Genomic DNA, 17,852 nt, shown 5'->3' with positions numbered 1-17,852 from the left:
TTTTCTACGCTCGAGTTGTTCTCAGAAAAAAAGACAGAGACAGAGACAGAGAGAGAGAGAGAGAGAGAGTGTGTGTGTATGTGTATGTGTGTAAGAGAGACAGAGACAGAGATGACCTTCTCTGCTCGCTGACCTCTTTACTTAATGGATTTTGCGGGCAACCTCTGCAAAGTCGAACGTACAACGATATATGCACTATCTCGGTCTTTCTATCCCGATTATCCCATTTATTATTTCCCTTCGTTCGAGCCAAACGTAAACCTAATTCTCTAGAAACCATGTGCCAGTTAATGTATCTATTTATATTTATACACTCACTCACACACACATATATGTTATATATCTACCGTGTCCTTTCACATTGCAAACAAAGAAAATATTAATTTTTGCAAGTATATGTAATCATTGCAAAAAACGATCTATAAAAAAAAATATATATATATGTTTATATATACATATGTAGATATATATATATATATATATGTATATAGACATGTAGATATATATATATATATATATGTATGTATTATTTCGAGTTAAAGAATCTTTAATAATAAAACAAAAAAAAATAGTAACGAGGACTTGATAAGTATACATACGTATGCATTAAACGCATCCTTCGATTTTCATATAAGTATGTTTATATGTATGCATGTATGTGCGTGCATATATATCTACAGAGTGGGCCCAAAGTTTCAAAGTAGGAGTCTAAAGATAAAAGAAAGAAAGAAAACAAAAATATATAAAATGTTCTTAGATAATTTTAAAACTCGATTACTATTTAGCGAAAATTATATATATATATATATATATATATATATATATATATATTTTTCTTTTTCTCTTTCCTTTTTATTTTTTATTAGGATTATAAAAATTATATAATTGTTTGAAATTAACTTTCTTTTTTTTTTTGCTCTCTTTTTTTTTTGTATATGACTTGTGAACGTTTGGAAATTGAAAGCATAAACGAAATAAAAAGAAAAAAATAAAAAGAAAGAATTTAATTACGCAAGAAAGCACTTTTCTTAATCGTTCGTTCGTTCGTTCGTTCGTTTTTTTTTTTCGCTGTCATTGAATGCACTTTCGATATTGTTGATACATCAATTTTCGTACTGATAATTTATTTGATATTTCATTAAGTTATGTAGATATGAAAACGATCACGATGTGTGCCCGTTACGTATCAATTAGTTTCATCGATTATTTTGCGATGACTTTCATTTTTCTTCTTTCTTTTATTTTTCCCTCTTCTTTTTTTTTTCTTTCTTTTTTTTTTTTTTTCTTCTCTTTTTTTTCTTTTTTTTTCTTCTTCGATAAAGATCGTGAAATAATTAATTCGTTCGTTCGATTAACGAATGGAATAATACGAGGAATAGGTAATATCGTTATTTTATTTTCGACAATCAAAAATGAAAATTTTTATTATTCCTACGGTTTTATCTTCCTTCTTCTTTTTTTTTTCTTCCCCTGACTTCGATCGTACTGGATTCGCACACGAATTGTATGTATGTATATATATATATATATATATATATATAATAACTCGAACTTTGCGATCTCGTCATCGTCACCGGAAATGAACGATAATGCTCGCTATTACGTTATGCGATATTCGTGCGTACATAGTCACTGTTCACTTCGCAGTAAATATATAGGTGGTAGAGAGAGATCTAATTTTTACTAATTTTTTCTTTTTTTTTTGGTTTTTTTTTTTTTTTTTTTTTTTTTTTTTTTTTTTTTCTTTTTTAAATAACAAGAAATCCATGTACAAGTAATGTTTATATTTCTCACAAAAATTTGTAACTACGCAGCGATAATGATCGTTCGTAATTCAAAAAAAGAAAAAAGGAAAAAAAAGGAAAAAAGACGAAAAGTGTCTTTTAAAATTGTCTATTTTTGAAGAGACAAACTTGTGTTAGAAGAGAAGTTCAAAGGCCGACTATTATTATCTAAAAGAAGATAGTGGGATCAACTAGAGACAATGACCCCGTTTCAATGATTATCAGAGTTCAAAAGTGAGCATGCGAGAAGAAGATGTTAACATCATACACACACCCACATATACACACACACATATATATATAATATATACACATATTTCATTCATTATAGTAGAGAATGTGTGCTAATATTTGAGAGACAATTTCTCCAGGAAGGAAGATCGTATAATATCGAATCGAATCGAATCGAATCGAATTGAATTGAATCATCGACTGAATATTAATACTGTTTATGATTTATTTCTTTTTGTCATCTTTTACTTTTGTTTTTGTTCTGATTTTTTTTTTTTTGCACTCTTTAAAAAGAAGGAAGCACAATTGCAAAACAGGAAATACCGGTCTATGCTCTGATTAATTTAAAGTCGATCGCCTCATTTCTCTCGATGATTAAGAATAATTATTATTGAATGGAAAGAAGAGCGTTGAAAAATCGGGCCAATCCTATCGATGTATTGAAATGTCGATCGCTAAACTAAATGTTCCGATTTGTTCGTAATGTATTACGGTCTTGATTTGAAAAAGTAAGAAAACGAAAGAATTGAAAAAGCAAAGAGAACGAAAAACTATACTGATGATATGAGAAAGAGAGAGAGAGAGAGAGAGAAAGAGAGAACAAGTTCGAATTTAAGGTCAAACTATCAAGAGGTTTATGGAAGCACCTTTCTCTTAAAAAATGCAAGTTCCTACGCTTTCATAAGTTATGCAAAAATTTTTCAAGCAATTTTAAAAATCAGTTATATTCTTCTTCAAAACTGGTTAGGCAAATTTTCTGAATTTTTTTTATCTTTTAGATTATAAAATTATCTATTATACAAACGTAACTACGAGGTTTGATAAAAGTTTCAAAGAAGAGTAGTCGATTTTGTTTTTTTTTCTTTTGTACAATAACTTAGGAACTTTTGATCCATCCTGTATTATATAATTTAATTAATAAAATTATTTTGAAAATCTTTTTTTTTTTTAATAAGGATTAATGCATTATTAGTAATATACGAAAAAAGTTTAGAAAGAAAAAAGTCTAGAAAATAATTCGTCAATGTGTCAAGAGTCTACGATGTAATTGATCAAAGATTGTCGAGTGTGGCTCGACATGTACATTGTCAACCACTATTCGACATGCACATTGTCGACCGCTACTTAACATGCACATTGTCGACCGCTACTCGACGTGTATTTTGTCGACCGCTACTCGACATGTATTTTGTCGACCACTACTCGACATGCACATTGTCGACCGCTACTCGACATGCACATTGTCGACCGTTACTTAACATGCACATTGTCGACTGCTACGCGACATGCACATTATCGACCGCTACGCGATATGCACATTGTCGACCGCTACGCGACATGCACATTGTCGACCGCTACGCGACATGCACATTGTCGACCGCTACTCGACATGCACATTATCGACCGCTACGCGACATGCACATTGTCGACCGCTACGCGACATGCACATTGTCGACCACTACGCGACATGCACATTGTCGAGCGCTACTTAACATGCACATTGTCGACCGCTACTCGACATGTATTTTGTTGATTGCTACTCAACATGCATATTGTCGACCGCTACTTAACATGCACATTGTCGACCGCTACTCGACATGCACATTGTCGACCGCTACTCGACATGCACATTGTCGACCGCTACTCGACATGCACATTATCGACCGTTACTTGACATGTACATTGTCGACCACTACTCGACACTCGTAAATATAAACAATATACATTCAACTTGGTTGATTCTTACATTGATTAACAATTTCGTAGACTCATTAAAAAAAAAAAACGAATCGTTTTGTTCTACGTGCGCACGATTACAAAACAGAAGAACATCTCATCATTGACGTATGTACTATTCCATAATCAATTCGATTGATGTGGACGTGCTGTATTTGGAAATGAACCGATAGATAGCATATTGAGATAGTCTCGCTTGGCGCATAATCAAGCCGTTGTTTTTTATTTTTCTTTTCCTTTTTCTCCTTTCTTTCGCTTCTTAAAAGGAGGGTCGATCGATCAATATCAGAATAAATTTGTTTATTGCACGGCGACAAGTAGTTGCGTCAAATTCGATTCTCCCCATTGTATTGTCGTGGTAATTCTCTTTTTTGCTCGTATGCTAATTGATTTTTTGTTTTTTTTTTTTTCATTCTTTTTTTTTCTTTCTCCTTTTTTTCTTTTTGGAATAAATCTGAATAAGTATATAAGATTCGGGATATCGTATTTCGTATTCATTCTTTCTTATCGTTAAGTCAACGCATACATAAGTAGATATATACCCAATTCGTCTCTTTTCTGTTATTTTTCTTATATTTTACTGTTTCTTCTTCTCCTTCTTCTTCTTCTTCTTCCTCTTCTTATTTCTCTTTATCGTTTTCTTTTTCTTCTTATTCTTATTCTTATTCCTCTTATTCTTCTTCTCCATAACGTTGTACAAACGCTGTATCCACGTGCATGCGTTAAACGCAGAGCGTGAATTCTAAAAATAATGCATACGCTTAGCCGACCGCGTAAGATTCATGCTTCGTACAGAGTTAGAAATTTTGTCGACATTTTCAAATCTTCAAATTCATTTTCTATTGACGTTTTCTCTCTTCTTTCTTTCTTTTCTTTTAATCTGCTTTTAAATTAAAGAAACATATATATATATATATATATATATATATATATATATATATTCTTCAATATATGTGAGAAGTTAATAGATCGTCTAAAAGAAAAAAATCGAATGTTGTTTATAATTATAATGTTAGTTCGACGATAAGTCATTTTAATATTAAATATATTTAATTAAAAATATTATAATTCGCTTAAAAGCAAAATATAAATTAATAATAAAGAAGATAAATATTATAAAATAATAATTAAGAAAAGATATTATACGATATTTTATTTCCAAGAATTATCTAATTAATTAATGAAACGATATAAGCTTACAAATCTTTCAAAGAAATCTCGTTGACTTTTTATCATCGAAAATATCGACATATATCGACAAATACGACCTTTCCAAGAATAATCGATGTTCCGAAGCTCCTCCAATTCATAAGATTGATCTAGAAACAAAATAATAGATAGAATATTTATATATGCATATATATATATACATATATATACACATACATATATATATACATATATATACATACATATATATATATATACATACATATATATATACATATATCGATCGATATACTTGTTTATATTTTCGATTATCTGTCGTCCATTCAGTGTATCAATGTAAACACAATCCTTGGAATAAAAGAAAATGTATTTTTTCTTTCTCCTGCAAAAAAAGACAAAAATAAACGTTTACGCTAACGTACTCGTACTTAATAAAACTATGATGAGGTCGAGGCCATACCTTGAAACGTATCGAAAGAAAACTCTTCAGAAATTTGTTTTGAAAATATTTGAAAATGTAAATATCTAAATCGAACCCGAAAGATATTTTTTTTAACTTTCGTTATTACAATCGATTTATTTCGAGAGACGAAGAAGAAGAAGAAAAGAAAAAAGATATTTATTTTTCATTCTCGATCAGAGAATTGTATTTGGAAAATATTTTCTATGCGTAAAAACGTAAATCGTGCTTCAAAAATATTTCATGCAGGTTTTTATCAACGATTTATTTCTTTTTTGTTCTTCATTTTTAAAGTGAGAGAGAAAAATGCAACAAATTTTATCGATATACCTTATTAATATACGAGATGAGCTTAAAGTGTACCTAGACGATAATTAAAAATCAATTTCTTTTTATTTATTCAAACATTTTTTTTTTCTTTTTTTTTTTTTTTTTTTTTCTTTCATAAAAATTACAAACCTAGAAACTTTTGGTCCATAATTTGTAACAATAGATTTTAATCTATATAGAAAAGGTCTATAATAAACTTTTTTTTTCAGTCAGCTGTCAGTTGCATCGATTTATAACTCCACTATTATAACTGTATAATGGAAACACGTTGTTTTTATTTTTCATTATGAAAATGTGGGCGGAAACGGTTTTAAATTTAATCGTGCCTTATCATCATTCACGAATACATACTAACGAAACAGTAACGACCGCATTTTTTTAGTTGCATTTCAACGATGTTTTAATACGAAACAGGAGAAAGAGAGAGAGTGTATATTTTCGAAAAAAAAAAAAAAAAAAAAAAAAAAAAGAATAGAAAATCTAAACAACGTTATTGTGCCTCGAACGTTGCACAAACGTAGACTGAACATATCATCTAAGTATTTCTACTTAATACGAGTATATATTTCCTCTTTCTCTCTCTCTTTTTCTCTCTCTCTCTCTCTCTCTCTCTCTCTCCATTTATCGTATATATACGTATATCATGTATTACATAAAAATTGATAAAACTTGTCGATAATTCGGGTGTATCTAGTGCATGACGTCATTCAATGTCCTTCGGAATAAAGTATAGAAAGAAGAACACCTGGTGTATCTTAATAATGTAAGATAAATGTTGTGAACAATGACGAAAGAAGAAAAAAAGGGGCAGAAAAAGTAAGAAACAAGTGAAGCAAAAGAAGGTAGAGTTTTATTAACACTTATAGGGAACGATACGAGAAATGCAATTGATTTTTTAGATATGTCCGTGACCCCCCATGTGATATAAGATAATCACAAGTATTAGTTATTATATATGTGTGTGTGTATGTGTGCATGCATGTATAAATAATCATTATTACATAGGGTGTGTCCAGAGATCGTAGATATTTAAATTGATCGATCATTTTGTCGGTTTCGATCGATCGACTAAAATCGATTTCTCAACTCAAATTTCATACATTCTTTTTATTTATCTTATTTTGTTATTTCTTTTTCTTTTTTTTTTTCCTTTTTTTTTTTTTATCTTATATCTTCTATTTTTTTTTCTTTTTTGTTTTTATTATCCTTTTATCTTTCTTTTTTTTCTTACTCTTATTTTTTCCTTCATACAAAAGAGCAACAATTCGTTTGTCGTTACAATTTGTATGATAGTGTAAAATTGATAATTCCATTCGAAGAAAAGAGAAAAAGAAATGTATTTATATATGAGAGATAAACAGGAAGATTATTAAAATTTGTTATAATGTATCTTCGATTGTTCGAGAGAATGAGTTTTCCTAATTTTTTATTTTTATCTCTTTTTGTTTTTTGTCCCCCTATTGACTTTACAATATCGCAAACTGAATAAGCCAAGTGATATCGTTCTACCTTGAGAAGTTGGGTAGGAGTTAAAAAGAGTGCGTAGAGGAGATTAATGATTAAGAAGGTCAAGAGGTCGAGAGAACAAAGGTGGTGGATGTTTTCTTTTTTTTCTTTTGTCTGGTTCTCTCTCTCTCTCTCTCTCTCTCTCTCTTTCTCTGCCTCTATGTATGTATAAGCATACGAGTCCGAAATCAAGTCAGTCTTATAACCCGGCTGGTCCGTGGAAGGCTGAATTATAAAATCGCAGTGTTTAGTTTCTAATTCTTTACGTTTAACATATCTAATTTCTAATTCTTTACGATATATTAGTTTTACCTTTTTTTTTCCTTTTGTTTTCTTTTTTTCATTTCTTTCCTTCTTTCTCCTTTATATCTGTAATTATAATTCGTTACGGATTCTTTTCCATTTTCCTTTTTTCTTTTTTCTCTTATCAAAATTTATCTATCATCGTTGATCGGTGAGATCGTCGTTAGAATTATTATTTGATATATTATTATCGTATCTCTTATTTTTCCTTATTCCCGCACTTTTCACCTATAAAATGAGTTTCATATTTATCGCGCGTTTGGTAATGAAAACATTAGGGGCGAGAGTTAGATCATCGAGAAGAACGATGTTTAAAAAGTGCCGATACGAACGTGGCTTTTATTAAATGACGACGATAAATATCTCGAAATTTTAATATAAACGAGAGATATATACTTTATTACATGCATTAGAAATAATTAGATTCTCGCGTCGATTGTTGATAGGTGACAATCAACGTTTGAGATACAATTTTTGACAGGAGAATTTGAAGTTTCTAACTTTTTTCTTCTTTTTTTTCTTTTTTTTTTTTTCTTCTCTTTCTTTCCCCCTTCTTTTAAAAACGTAATAAATTTTTTAATCTAACAATCCTTGTGACCTGATAATAAGAATGATGGAGTTCGAAACACGAGCTTTGATAGATTTTTGCCTATCATCTGGTACAATAACGAGAGCAAGGTAAAGATTCAATCATTTATAGAAATAATTCGATCGATATCGAATAATTAACGTTATTTCGATTGGATCGATAAAAATGCGCGTGCTAATATTTTCTAAACATTTTTTAATTCAACGTTAACGAATCAATTTGTCGTATATATAGATAATCAAAACGAACGTTATGATATTTCCTAACAATAATAATAATAACAATAATAATAATAACAATAATAATAATAATAATAATAATAATAATAATAATAATAATAATAACAATTCAAAATAATAATATTATTATATTATCATTATTATTATCATTATTTAAAGTGAAATTTTAATATTTCACAAATGTTATTTCATTTGCGTCGATAGAAAAGCATCGTTAATACCATTATATGAAAAGGAAAATTTCTAATCAACGTTAACAGATAACTAAGATCGATAATGAATGATAATAAACATTGTTGTATTTTATTAGGTCTGCGGGGTCCATAGGAGCACGTTCAGCGCCAAGTACACCGCTTCAAACTACAACACCTGGGGTACCGCAAACGGGCCAACAATCAATCAGTCCTTCTCAGCTTACCGTTGTCACTAATATCCAAGTTTCCCAACCACCAAGGAGTCCGAGTCATGCGGCACTGAGATGTAATGACAGGTGAGTTGAAATTGTGTGAAAAAAAAAAAAAGAAAAGAAAAAAAAAAGAAAATGACTCATCAAATTTATACTTTTACTTATTCTTCGAAATGATCCATCTATAAGGATCGATAAGATCTCGGAATTTTATGATAACGAAACACCTGTGCTTTCTCTTACGAAAACAACACTGTTGTTATTATTTACACAACTGATAGAAGTTGCTCAGGTGGAGAAGGAGGGTGGGAAAAAAATGTAATATATATATAATAAATCATCATCATCTGGAAATTAGTCATCGGAGTCATCTTTGATCTCTCGGCTGTTTATCAAAGTAGAAAAATTCATTACTTTTCCTGATAATTGTCATTTGCATTCGTAAACATAGCAACAAAAGTGGAGTTAAAATCGATAGATAGATAAATTGATAGATTGATATAGATCGATAAATCGATAGATCTTACTTTTGTTAATTCGTGGATATAAATATTCCATCCATTCTCACCTTCCACCAGTTACATTATATCCGTATCAGTTTTTGTATAAAAAAACTTTTATATCAGCTGCTAAAGAGAATCTATACCTCATACTATTAAGAATATTGTGTGCTTCTTTTTTTCCTTTTTCTTTTTCTTTCTCGTTTCATTTAAGTATGAAAGATATCAATCAACGAGCCGTTGATCTAGTTAGATAAAGTTAGGTCTTCTTCCACCTGTGACTCTCTCGATAAGCATTACGGATGTCTCACTTGAATCGTGATATTGTGTCTTATCGAAAATCGGGAAGACAAGATCGACGGAACGCGAGTAAACGTTTTATATATTGTTAAACCTACGATGATCAAGAACGAAGTTATATTGTTAAAAGTTGACGTTAAATTTAAAGAATTTTTAGAAGAAATAGAGTGTGCGCGCGCGCGTCCTCTTTCGTCTGCCCGTGTGCTTTTTGTTCAATTTAATTTAATTTAATTTAATTTAATTTAATTTAATTTAATTTAATTTAATTTAATTTAATTTAATTTAATTTAATTTAATTTAATTTAATTTAATTTAATTTAATTTAATTTGTTTTTCTTTCTTTTCTCTTCTTGTTTGATTTTTCTTTTTCGTTTTCTTTTTTTGTTTTTTTGTTGATTCAGTGTCAATTACGAGTTTATTTCCTTTGGCGTATCCGAAAAAAAGAAGGGGATACGATAACAAAGGAAACGTTTTATTATAATAATCCTAATTGCTCTTTCGATTCAATTTCGATTCGATTCGATTCGATTCGGTTCGGTCAATCAAATTTGAGACGACAAGATGCAAGGATACAAGTTCGTCGTTTGGAGCAACGATTTGTGGGGTGCTACTATAAAACCAAAAATTTCCAGACATGATTCGGTGCCAAGTAATATCAGCAAAAATTTAAATGAGTTAAATACTTTTATATTTTTATACATTATTTCATATATATATATATATATATATATATAAATTTAATACATATATGAAGATCAAAATGTTAAGTTTATTGATAAATCAAGAATTGTGTGTCTTTGTGTATTTGAGCGCGCGCGCGCGTGCGTTTACGTGTCTCTCTTGGTGTCAAAGTTTTATATCATCTATATATTTGAATTATTTATTACAAATATTTATTATATTTATTTTTATTAGAAATGACTGCTTTTGAAAATTGTTATCGATGAAAATCTAAAGTAACAATAATTTTACATATATATATATAACATATATACATATATATTTATATATATTACATATATATATATATATAACATATATACATATATGTATATATAAATGATGCACATATATACATACATATATACATATATAATAAAGATCATACATATATTCGTTTCTAATATGTAATACGTATGTATATATACGAATGAATTATAAATTTTTTCATTAGCCATAGCGATAAAGACCAGATCGATAATGCTCGATTACGAAAATGCTATCAAAATGTATAATTCCATTATAAAAGTCATTCTTACATTTCCGTGGAGAAAATTACAAATAAATCGTGTTATTGGAATATAGTTTATAGAAGAAGGAAGACCTTCAAAAAGTTAACTTAGTAGTTGTTGTACATCTATTCATATGTATACCGAGTGAATTATTCATTTCATTTAATTAAAGTATAGTACAAAAGTATTATTTTTCGTTCGCATTTTTCTTATAATCTTTTCTCCATTTCATTTTCAGTCAGCTATCAAAGCCATTGAGCAGGAGTACTCCATCGATGGCAGCCGGTGGTATTGTTCAAACACCGGCGAAGATCAGTAGATCTTCATCAAGATCCTCGCCATCGTCCACCAGTAGTGCAAGACAAAAGAAATTTCATCGGCATTTTACTCAGGTAAAATTAATAAATATTAATAAAAATTAAATAATATATATATATATATTTTTTTTTTTTTCATTTGCTATAAAATTTTATTGGAACTTACGAAAGGACAGTTAGTCAGTGCTAATATATAGTCTTCAAAATTTCGACATCAGGTAGCCGCGGATGAACGTGTATTAAATTACTACAGTTGTGCGCTGGTGGGCGATATCCTACTTCAAGGTCACCTTTACATAACACCGAATTATTTCGCCTTCTATAGCAACGTTTTCGGTTACGTTACAAAGTTGTTAATACCAACGGCCTCGGTGTTGAAGATCAGTAAAGAGAAGACGGCTAAGATCATTCCAAATGCTGTCGCGGTAGCGACCGAGGATGAAAGACACGTTTTCTGTTCTTTACTATCAAGAGATTCGACCTTTAAACTGATGAAACAGGTTTGGGACGAAGCAATAATACCAAGAGCTTCACCGGACGTATTACCACTTCCCGATGAGGCAAAATTATTACCACCGGATACGTTGCTGGTCGACGATTCGGAAGTTAATCCTGAGGAAGATGATTCGAGTATGTCAGAAAGTGGCACCGATCAAACAGCTTCGAGACCACCAACTGTTTGTACCGATACCGATGGTTTATCACCTACTATTTCTAGACCAAGTCATACTCCTGTTCCTAATACCAGGTTGGTACATTTTTTCTTTTTTTTTTTTTTTACATTCATCTATCTATCTATCTAACTATCTGTCCTTTTCCTTGTTCTTTATACACATACACACACGCACACACACATACATACACATCACAAATACGTTGTGCCTACACACTAGACCTACTTATTTCAAAGATGAGATGCTTGTCAGAGATGCTAGACCGTACGGGATGACTTAAAAGTTTGTAGGTGATTTAAAAAAAGAAAAAAGAAGAAAAAAAAGAAAAAAAAATCAAACAAAAGAATGTATCGATTATTCTCTTCCTAGACTTTTTCGATTAAAATCTTTTACAATGTCTAGGCTTAACAATTATAAATAAATGAATAAATAAAAATTAATTTAAAATTGTTGAAATCGCAATGGCTCACCATGTAGAACGAAATAGGACACAGGAATTATTGGAAAATCTTTTACATTCCTTGATGTCGTCTACGGTGCTCTCTGCTCGTTATTGTTGTTGTTGTTGTTATTATTATTTGTTTTTCCTTTCTCATTTTCTAATTCTTCTTCTTCTTTATTATTTTAGAATGGATTCAGTGACACCATCGATACCGATCTCACCTAACAAATCTCGTTCGTTTGGTACATTTTTTGTTGGTGGATTGAAGCCTGGTACAGTAATTGCTATATTGGTTGTGGTCCTAGCAGCTTTGTATGTTTCGGCAGCGATGATGATGTTCCGTATCGATAGATTGCATACGGCATATCTAAATCATCCTCTTGTCTCGCCGGAACATTTTACGCATGATCGACTCTTGCATTATCTCAATTCGAATCTCGATCAGATAGCTAAGGTAAAATTTATGCATTTCATGTTTGTCATACTCAGACACAAAGATATATATATATATATATATATATATATATATATATATATCTTATATACATACATATATATATATGTATGTATATAAATAATTAATAAATATTCTGAGAAATATATTTAACATAAATATTTAAATAATATTTTAACATATCTGACATTGTATTTTTAATCTATTCTTTAGGTCCGCCAAAGTTTGCAAACGTTGTCGCAACAATTTGTAGCAATGAGTCAAGCTAGTGAAAGAGGATCGGCAGCTGTATCCGGAGGACCGATAGAACCAGAAGATGCGCCAAGTTAGCCCCCGGGGTGGATAAATAATAATAATAACAATAACATTAAACCAAATAATTATACGAATACCCGTCGCCTTGCTAGCGTATGAAACGTGTCGTCTCGTAGTCTTCTTCATGTGAGACGATTATGGCGATCACCGAATGGATGATCATTGATGATAAAATATTATCGTTTAGCACTATTATGATTAGAACTTCCAGCTACCAAAAAAAAAAAAAATAAAAAAAAAGAAACAACAACAACAACAAAACAAGAAAAAAGAAGAACGGGAGCGTGGGCGGGGGGTGGATAATGACATTCGTAGGCAGTTCAGCCATGAAAAAAAGACGAGTGAATTTTTCGATTTTATGGTGACTATATCCTTTCCTTATATACATACATATATATATGTTATGTATATGTATATGTATATGTATATGTATATGTATATGTATATGTATATGTATATGTATATGTAAATATATATATATATATATATATATATATATATATATATATATATGTATATGTATATGTATATGTATATGTATATGTATATGTATATATATATGTTATATATATATGTGTGTATATGCTCTACCCCACACCCTCACACCACATCCATCACCGTCATCACGACAGTCCACTTCGCCTTTTTTTCTTTTCTTTACATTCTGGCATTTTGTATCGTTCGTTGTTACTCATAAGTGGTTTTATTAAATGACTTAGAAAAATTGTTATGTATAGAGGGAGAAAGAGAGAGAGATAGAGATAGAGATAGAGATAGAGATAGAGATAGAGAAAGAGAGAGAGAGAGAGAGAGAGAGAGAGAAAGAGATTTTTTAATGAAAATAAAAACGACGAAATGACAAGTCGAAAGATGAATGAAAAAAAAAAAAACTGACAAAGGATATGAAAGTAAAAATGGTGGTGCTTTTTAACGACGAACGAAAAAAATGGTTTTTGTTTATTTAAACTAGTCACGCGTAACTAAGGCTCCCTGGTGCGAAATAAAATGCGAAATAAAAAATAAAATATGAACAAAAAGAAACAAAATATAAGTATATATCTATATGTATATATATATCTGTGCATATATATATATATAAATTTATTTATATATATATAATATATATAATATAAAATATATATATAATATATATATATATATATGTTTATATACGTATATGTATAGAAAACTTATGTATATGCACTTATACAAAAAAATATACACACACATAAATATATAGTATATTATGTATATTGGTAAAAAAGAAAACAAACAAACAAACAAACAAACAGATATGTATACATGAAGATAGAATTAATTGCATATTTCGCGATTACTACTTATATCCATTATTTATGGAATTTATCAGCTGGTCGAGCATTGCTGTTGTTTATTTTCTTAATTTTGTTTTTTTTCCTTTTTCGTTTCTTTTTTCATCTTTCTTTTTTCTTTCTTTTCTTTTTTTTCTTTTTTTTTTTTTCTTTTATTATACAACGTGTTCGACCATCGTACCAATAGTTGAATTTATATTTTTGCCAAAAATAATGCCATAATTTCATGAATTATTATCTATATGTAGGACGTTAATAACTTTTGAAAGTTGTTTTAATACTGTGAAAAGGAATAGAAAAAATAAAAATTAAAAAAGGAAATGATGCGACAGCGAATCGGTTCTTGATGATTTTTCATAACCGATCTGATGTGGATATTGTTAAAAAAGAAAATAAATAAATAAATAAAATAAGATAAAAAGAAAAATAATAATGATAAAAAAAGAAATAACCATGTAGTACTCGCCGTGCTCGCGTGCACACGAACGTTCCTATTATTATTATTGTTGCTGTTATTATTATTATTATTATTATTATTATTATTATTATTATTATTATTATGATTATTATTATTATTATTATTATTATTATATTATCATTATCATTATTTTATTCATGAAAATTTTATTAATTTTTAATTCTTTTCTTTTTCCTTTTTTCTTTTTTTTCCCGTTAATTTTCTCTTTTGTTATAGTGAAAGTCGAGGGACACATAGAAAAATAGTTATCGCGAAATATCTAATGTTTTACACACCGAGAAAACATAGTACTCGGTCTATCGCGTTCGTTGTGTTTTTGCTTTCAATGTTTGGGATATGAAGGTATGTTTCAAAATGATGTTATGTTATTCATTGTATTTCCAATGAAAAAAAAAAAATGAAAAAGAAAAAAAAATAAGAAAGAATGATAATAATTCATGGTACGAGACAAGGACGAAGAAGAAGAAGAATAAGAAGATGATGAATAAGATGACGAAAAAGATGAACATAAAGATGATAATTATAATGATAATGATGATAATGATGGTGATAGTGATGGTGATGATGATGATGATGATGATGATGATAATGATGATGATGATGATGATGATGATGATGATGATGATGATGATGATGATGATGATGATGATGATGATGATGATGATGATGATGATGATGATGAAGATGATAGATAGGCAATTGACTGTGATAATAGGATCGAGGACGCATCTCGTTGAATGCACGACCGCTTTTTCATGATTTGTAAACTTTGTTCTTTTTTCTTCTTTCTTTTTTCTTTTTTTTTTTTCACCATCATCCCCGTAATTGCGTCCTACGGGTTTTAATTAAAAATGAAAAAAACTTTCATAATAATAATAATAATAATAATAATAATAATAAAAATAATAATAATAATAATAATAATAATAATAATAATAATAATATTAAAAATAATAATAATAATAATAATAATAATAATAATAATAATCATGATATTAATTGTTGAAAATGTTTCATGTGTTCGACAGTAAAAAAAAAAAAGAGAAGGAAAAAAAAACAATAAAAAATGAAAAACGTGGTCGTATTTTCCTCGAGCACAACGTGGGATCTAACAAAGAAAAGTGCAGTTATAATAATTATTATATTATTAGCTATATCTATGTATATTTACAAAATCTTATGTGTATATATATATACATATATATATATATGTATATGTGTATATATATGTATATATATATATGTATATATATGTATATATATATATGTATATAATCTTATATATATATATATATATATATATATATATATATATATATGTATATATAAGGCTGAAAAGAATGAGAAATTCCTTTACATATTGAGTTTTGTGCATGTACATGTATATTATGTGTAATTATTCGTTGATTAATTCATATTATACGTTCGAATTTAGGATTATAATTGTTATGATCGATGATCGATGATCGATGATATTTTGTTAGGTTTCAGGTGTTTTTAAGTTTCATTGTTTCCTTCTTAACATTTGAATTTAATGAACGTCCGTCTTTATATATTATCCGTTTATTTATTTAAAATGTTTAATCAGAGTGCGTCGAGAGAGAGAGAGAGAGAGAGAACGAAAACGAAAATGAAATTTATGACCGAACGACGTTGAAATGATTCTTCAACGATTTTTATCGTATTTTTGTTTGTTTTCAATTTCTTTTTGTTTTGTTTCTTTTTTTTCTTTTTTCTCTATTTTATTTTTTTTTGTTAGAACAACATCGTTGGTATAGATACGGAAAGATAGATATGTCCAATGAATATTTCGGTTTTTTCACACGAGCAACTCGATTCATAAATTCGCTCAAATCGATTTTTTTCGATATGATATATTGGAATCATTGGAATCATTCAGGAATGCGAAGATAAATCGAGGCATCAAAATTAAACACGTGCCATTGTAACGGAAACCCAAAGTGCGTTCGGATAAGATATGATTTTTAAAAAGACGCGAGCTAACGCATCAGAATTGATGAGAAAAAGAGAGAGAGAGAGAGAGAGAGAGAAAGAGAGAGAGAGAATGTGTGCGTGCGTATGTGTGTGTATGTGTATGTGTATGTGTACACGTGTATAATCAAATATGTTTGTCAGTATGTTTGTCGTGTATGTTGCGTTCCTTAAGCATATCGCGGGTTCAAAGATATATATATATATATACATACGTATATATATATATTACTTTGAAGAAATAGAAAGAGATGAGTAGCGACAAAAGAACCGATGATAAAGCTAATAACACATTTGAACGGTTTATAAAAAATAAGATACGATATACGTTTATTTTTATTTATTTATTTATTTATTTATTTATTTCTTTTTTTTTTTTTTTTTAATATTTTTTTTCTCTCTCTAACGTACGGATAAATTAGTTTTGTACACGTTATGCACACGTATCATAAATTTGCAAACAAAGGAAAAAAGAAAAAAAAATAAAAAAATAAAAAAGCTCACACACGCGCGCACACACACACACACACACACACACACATACGCTCAAGCACACGCTCAAGCACACGCGTGCACGCAAATAAACAGAAAAAAAGGAGACATTTATAAAAATGTCTCCGAAAATTTGTAGCATTCTAATGTCAAAGTTATCGCTAGCGCAATCAATGAAGTAGCCAATTAATTTTGTGCCAAATTCGATAGAGAAATTGGATGATTTAATAATATCTTGTAATCAAAAAAAAAAAAGGAAAAAAAGAAAAAAAAAATTTAGAAAAATGAAAAAATGTACAAAAAAAAAAGAATACAAAGTAAAGAAATTCCCTAGAATTGATTAAATTTGTTCGACGCTCAGAGAGAAAGGAAAAAGGTTACGAAAACGAAAGGAAGAAAAGAAATACAAAACCTAAAAAACAGAGATGTAAACAAAAAAATTTGAATCCGCGAAAGCTGAATATGCGTTAGCTGCCGCATTCCGTAGCGAAGAAGTTACCGATTCCTTGTTCTTATTTATATATTATTATATATGCATATTCATACATACATACATACATACATACATGC

General features: G+C 29.3%; 1 protein-coding gene and 1 long non-coding RNA gene across 6 annotated transcripts in view; one reads left to right on the top strand and one right to left on the bottom strand.

Moving 5' to 3' along the window:
• The window catches only part of LOC118442149 (uncharacterized), a 47,419-nt gene extending 31,634 nt beyond the window's left edge, over positions 1–15,785 (top strand). For 3 of the 5 annotated variants that reach the window (XM_085661761.1, XM_085661760.1, XM_035867395.2), the window contains 5 exons: positions 8,660–8,839; positions 11,026–11,179; positions 11,302–11,852; positions 12,407–12,674; positions 12,888–15,785. In XM_085661761.1, the coding sequence (XP_085517887.1) occupies positions 8,660–8,839; positions 11,026–11,179; positions 11,302–11,852; positions 12,407–12,674; positions 12,888–13,004 (1,270 nt within the window). In that variant the 3' untranslated portion in view covers positions 13,005–15,785. The remainder of the gene's footprint in view (positions 1–8,659; positions 8,840–11,025; positions 11,180–11,301; positions 11,853–12,406; positions 12,675–12,887) is intronic. The other 2 variants (XM_085661762.1, XM_035867398.2) reach the window with 1 other exon arrangement.
• LOC118442154 (uncharacterized) lies at positions 1,859–6,253 on the bottom strand. Its single transcript, XR_014983102.1, has 5 exons — positions 5,842–6,253; positions 5,383–5,745; positions 5,215–5,304; positions 4,953–5,071; positions 1,859–4,725 (listed from the first exon to the last, which is right to left on the bottom strand). It is a non-coding gene; the product is annotated as an uncharacterized LOC118442154 (long non-coding RNA).
• Positions 15,786–17,852: the final 2,067 nt, after the last annotated feature.

This window comes from Vespa mandarinia, chromosome 16, assembly GCF_050613455.1.
Source record: "Vespa mandarinia isolate Hongniang chromosome 16, ASM5061345v1, whole genome shotgun sequence".
NCBI classification, from domain to species: domain Eukaryota; kingdom Metazoa; phylum Arthropoda; class Insecta; order Hymenoptera; family Vespidae; genus Vespa; species Vespa mandarinia.
This window is presented reverse-complemented; position numbering and strand designations above follow the sequence as displayed.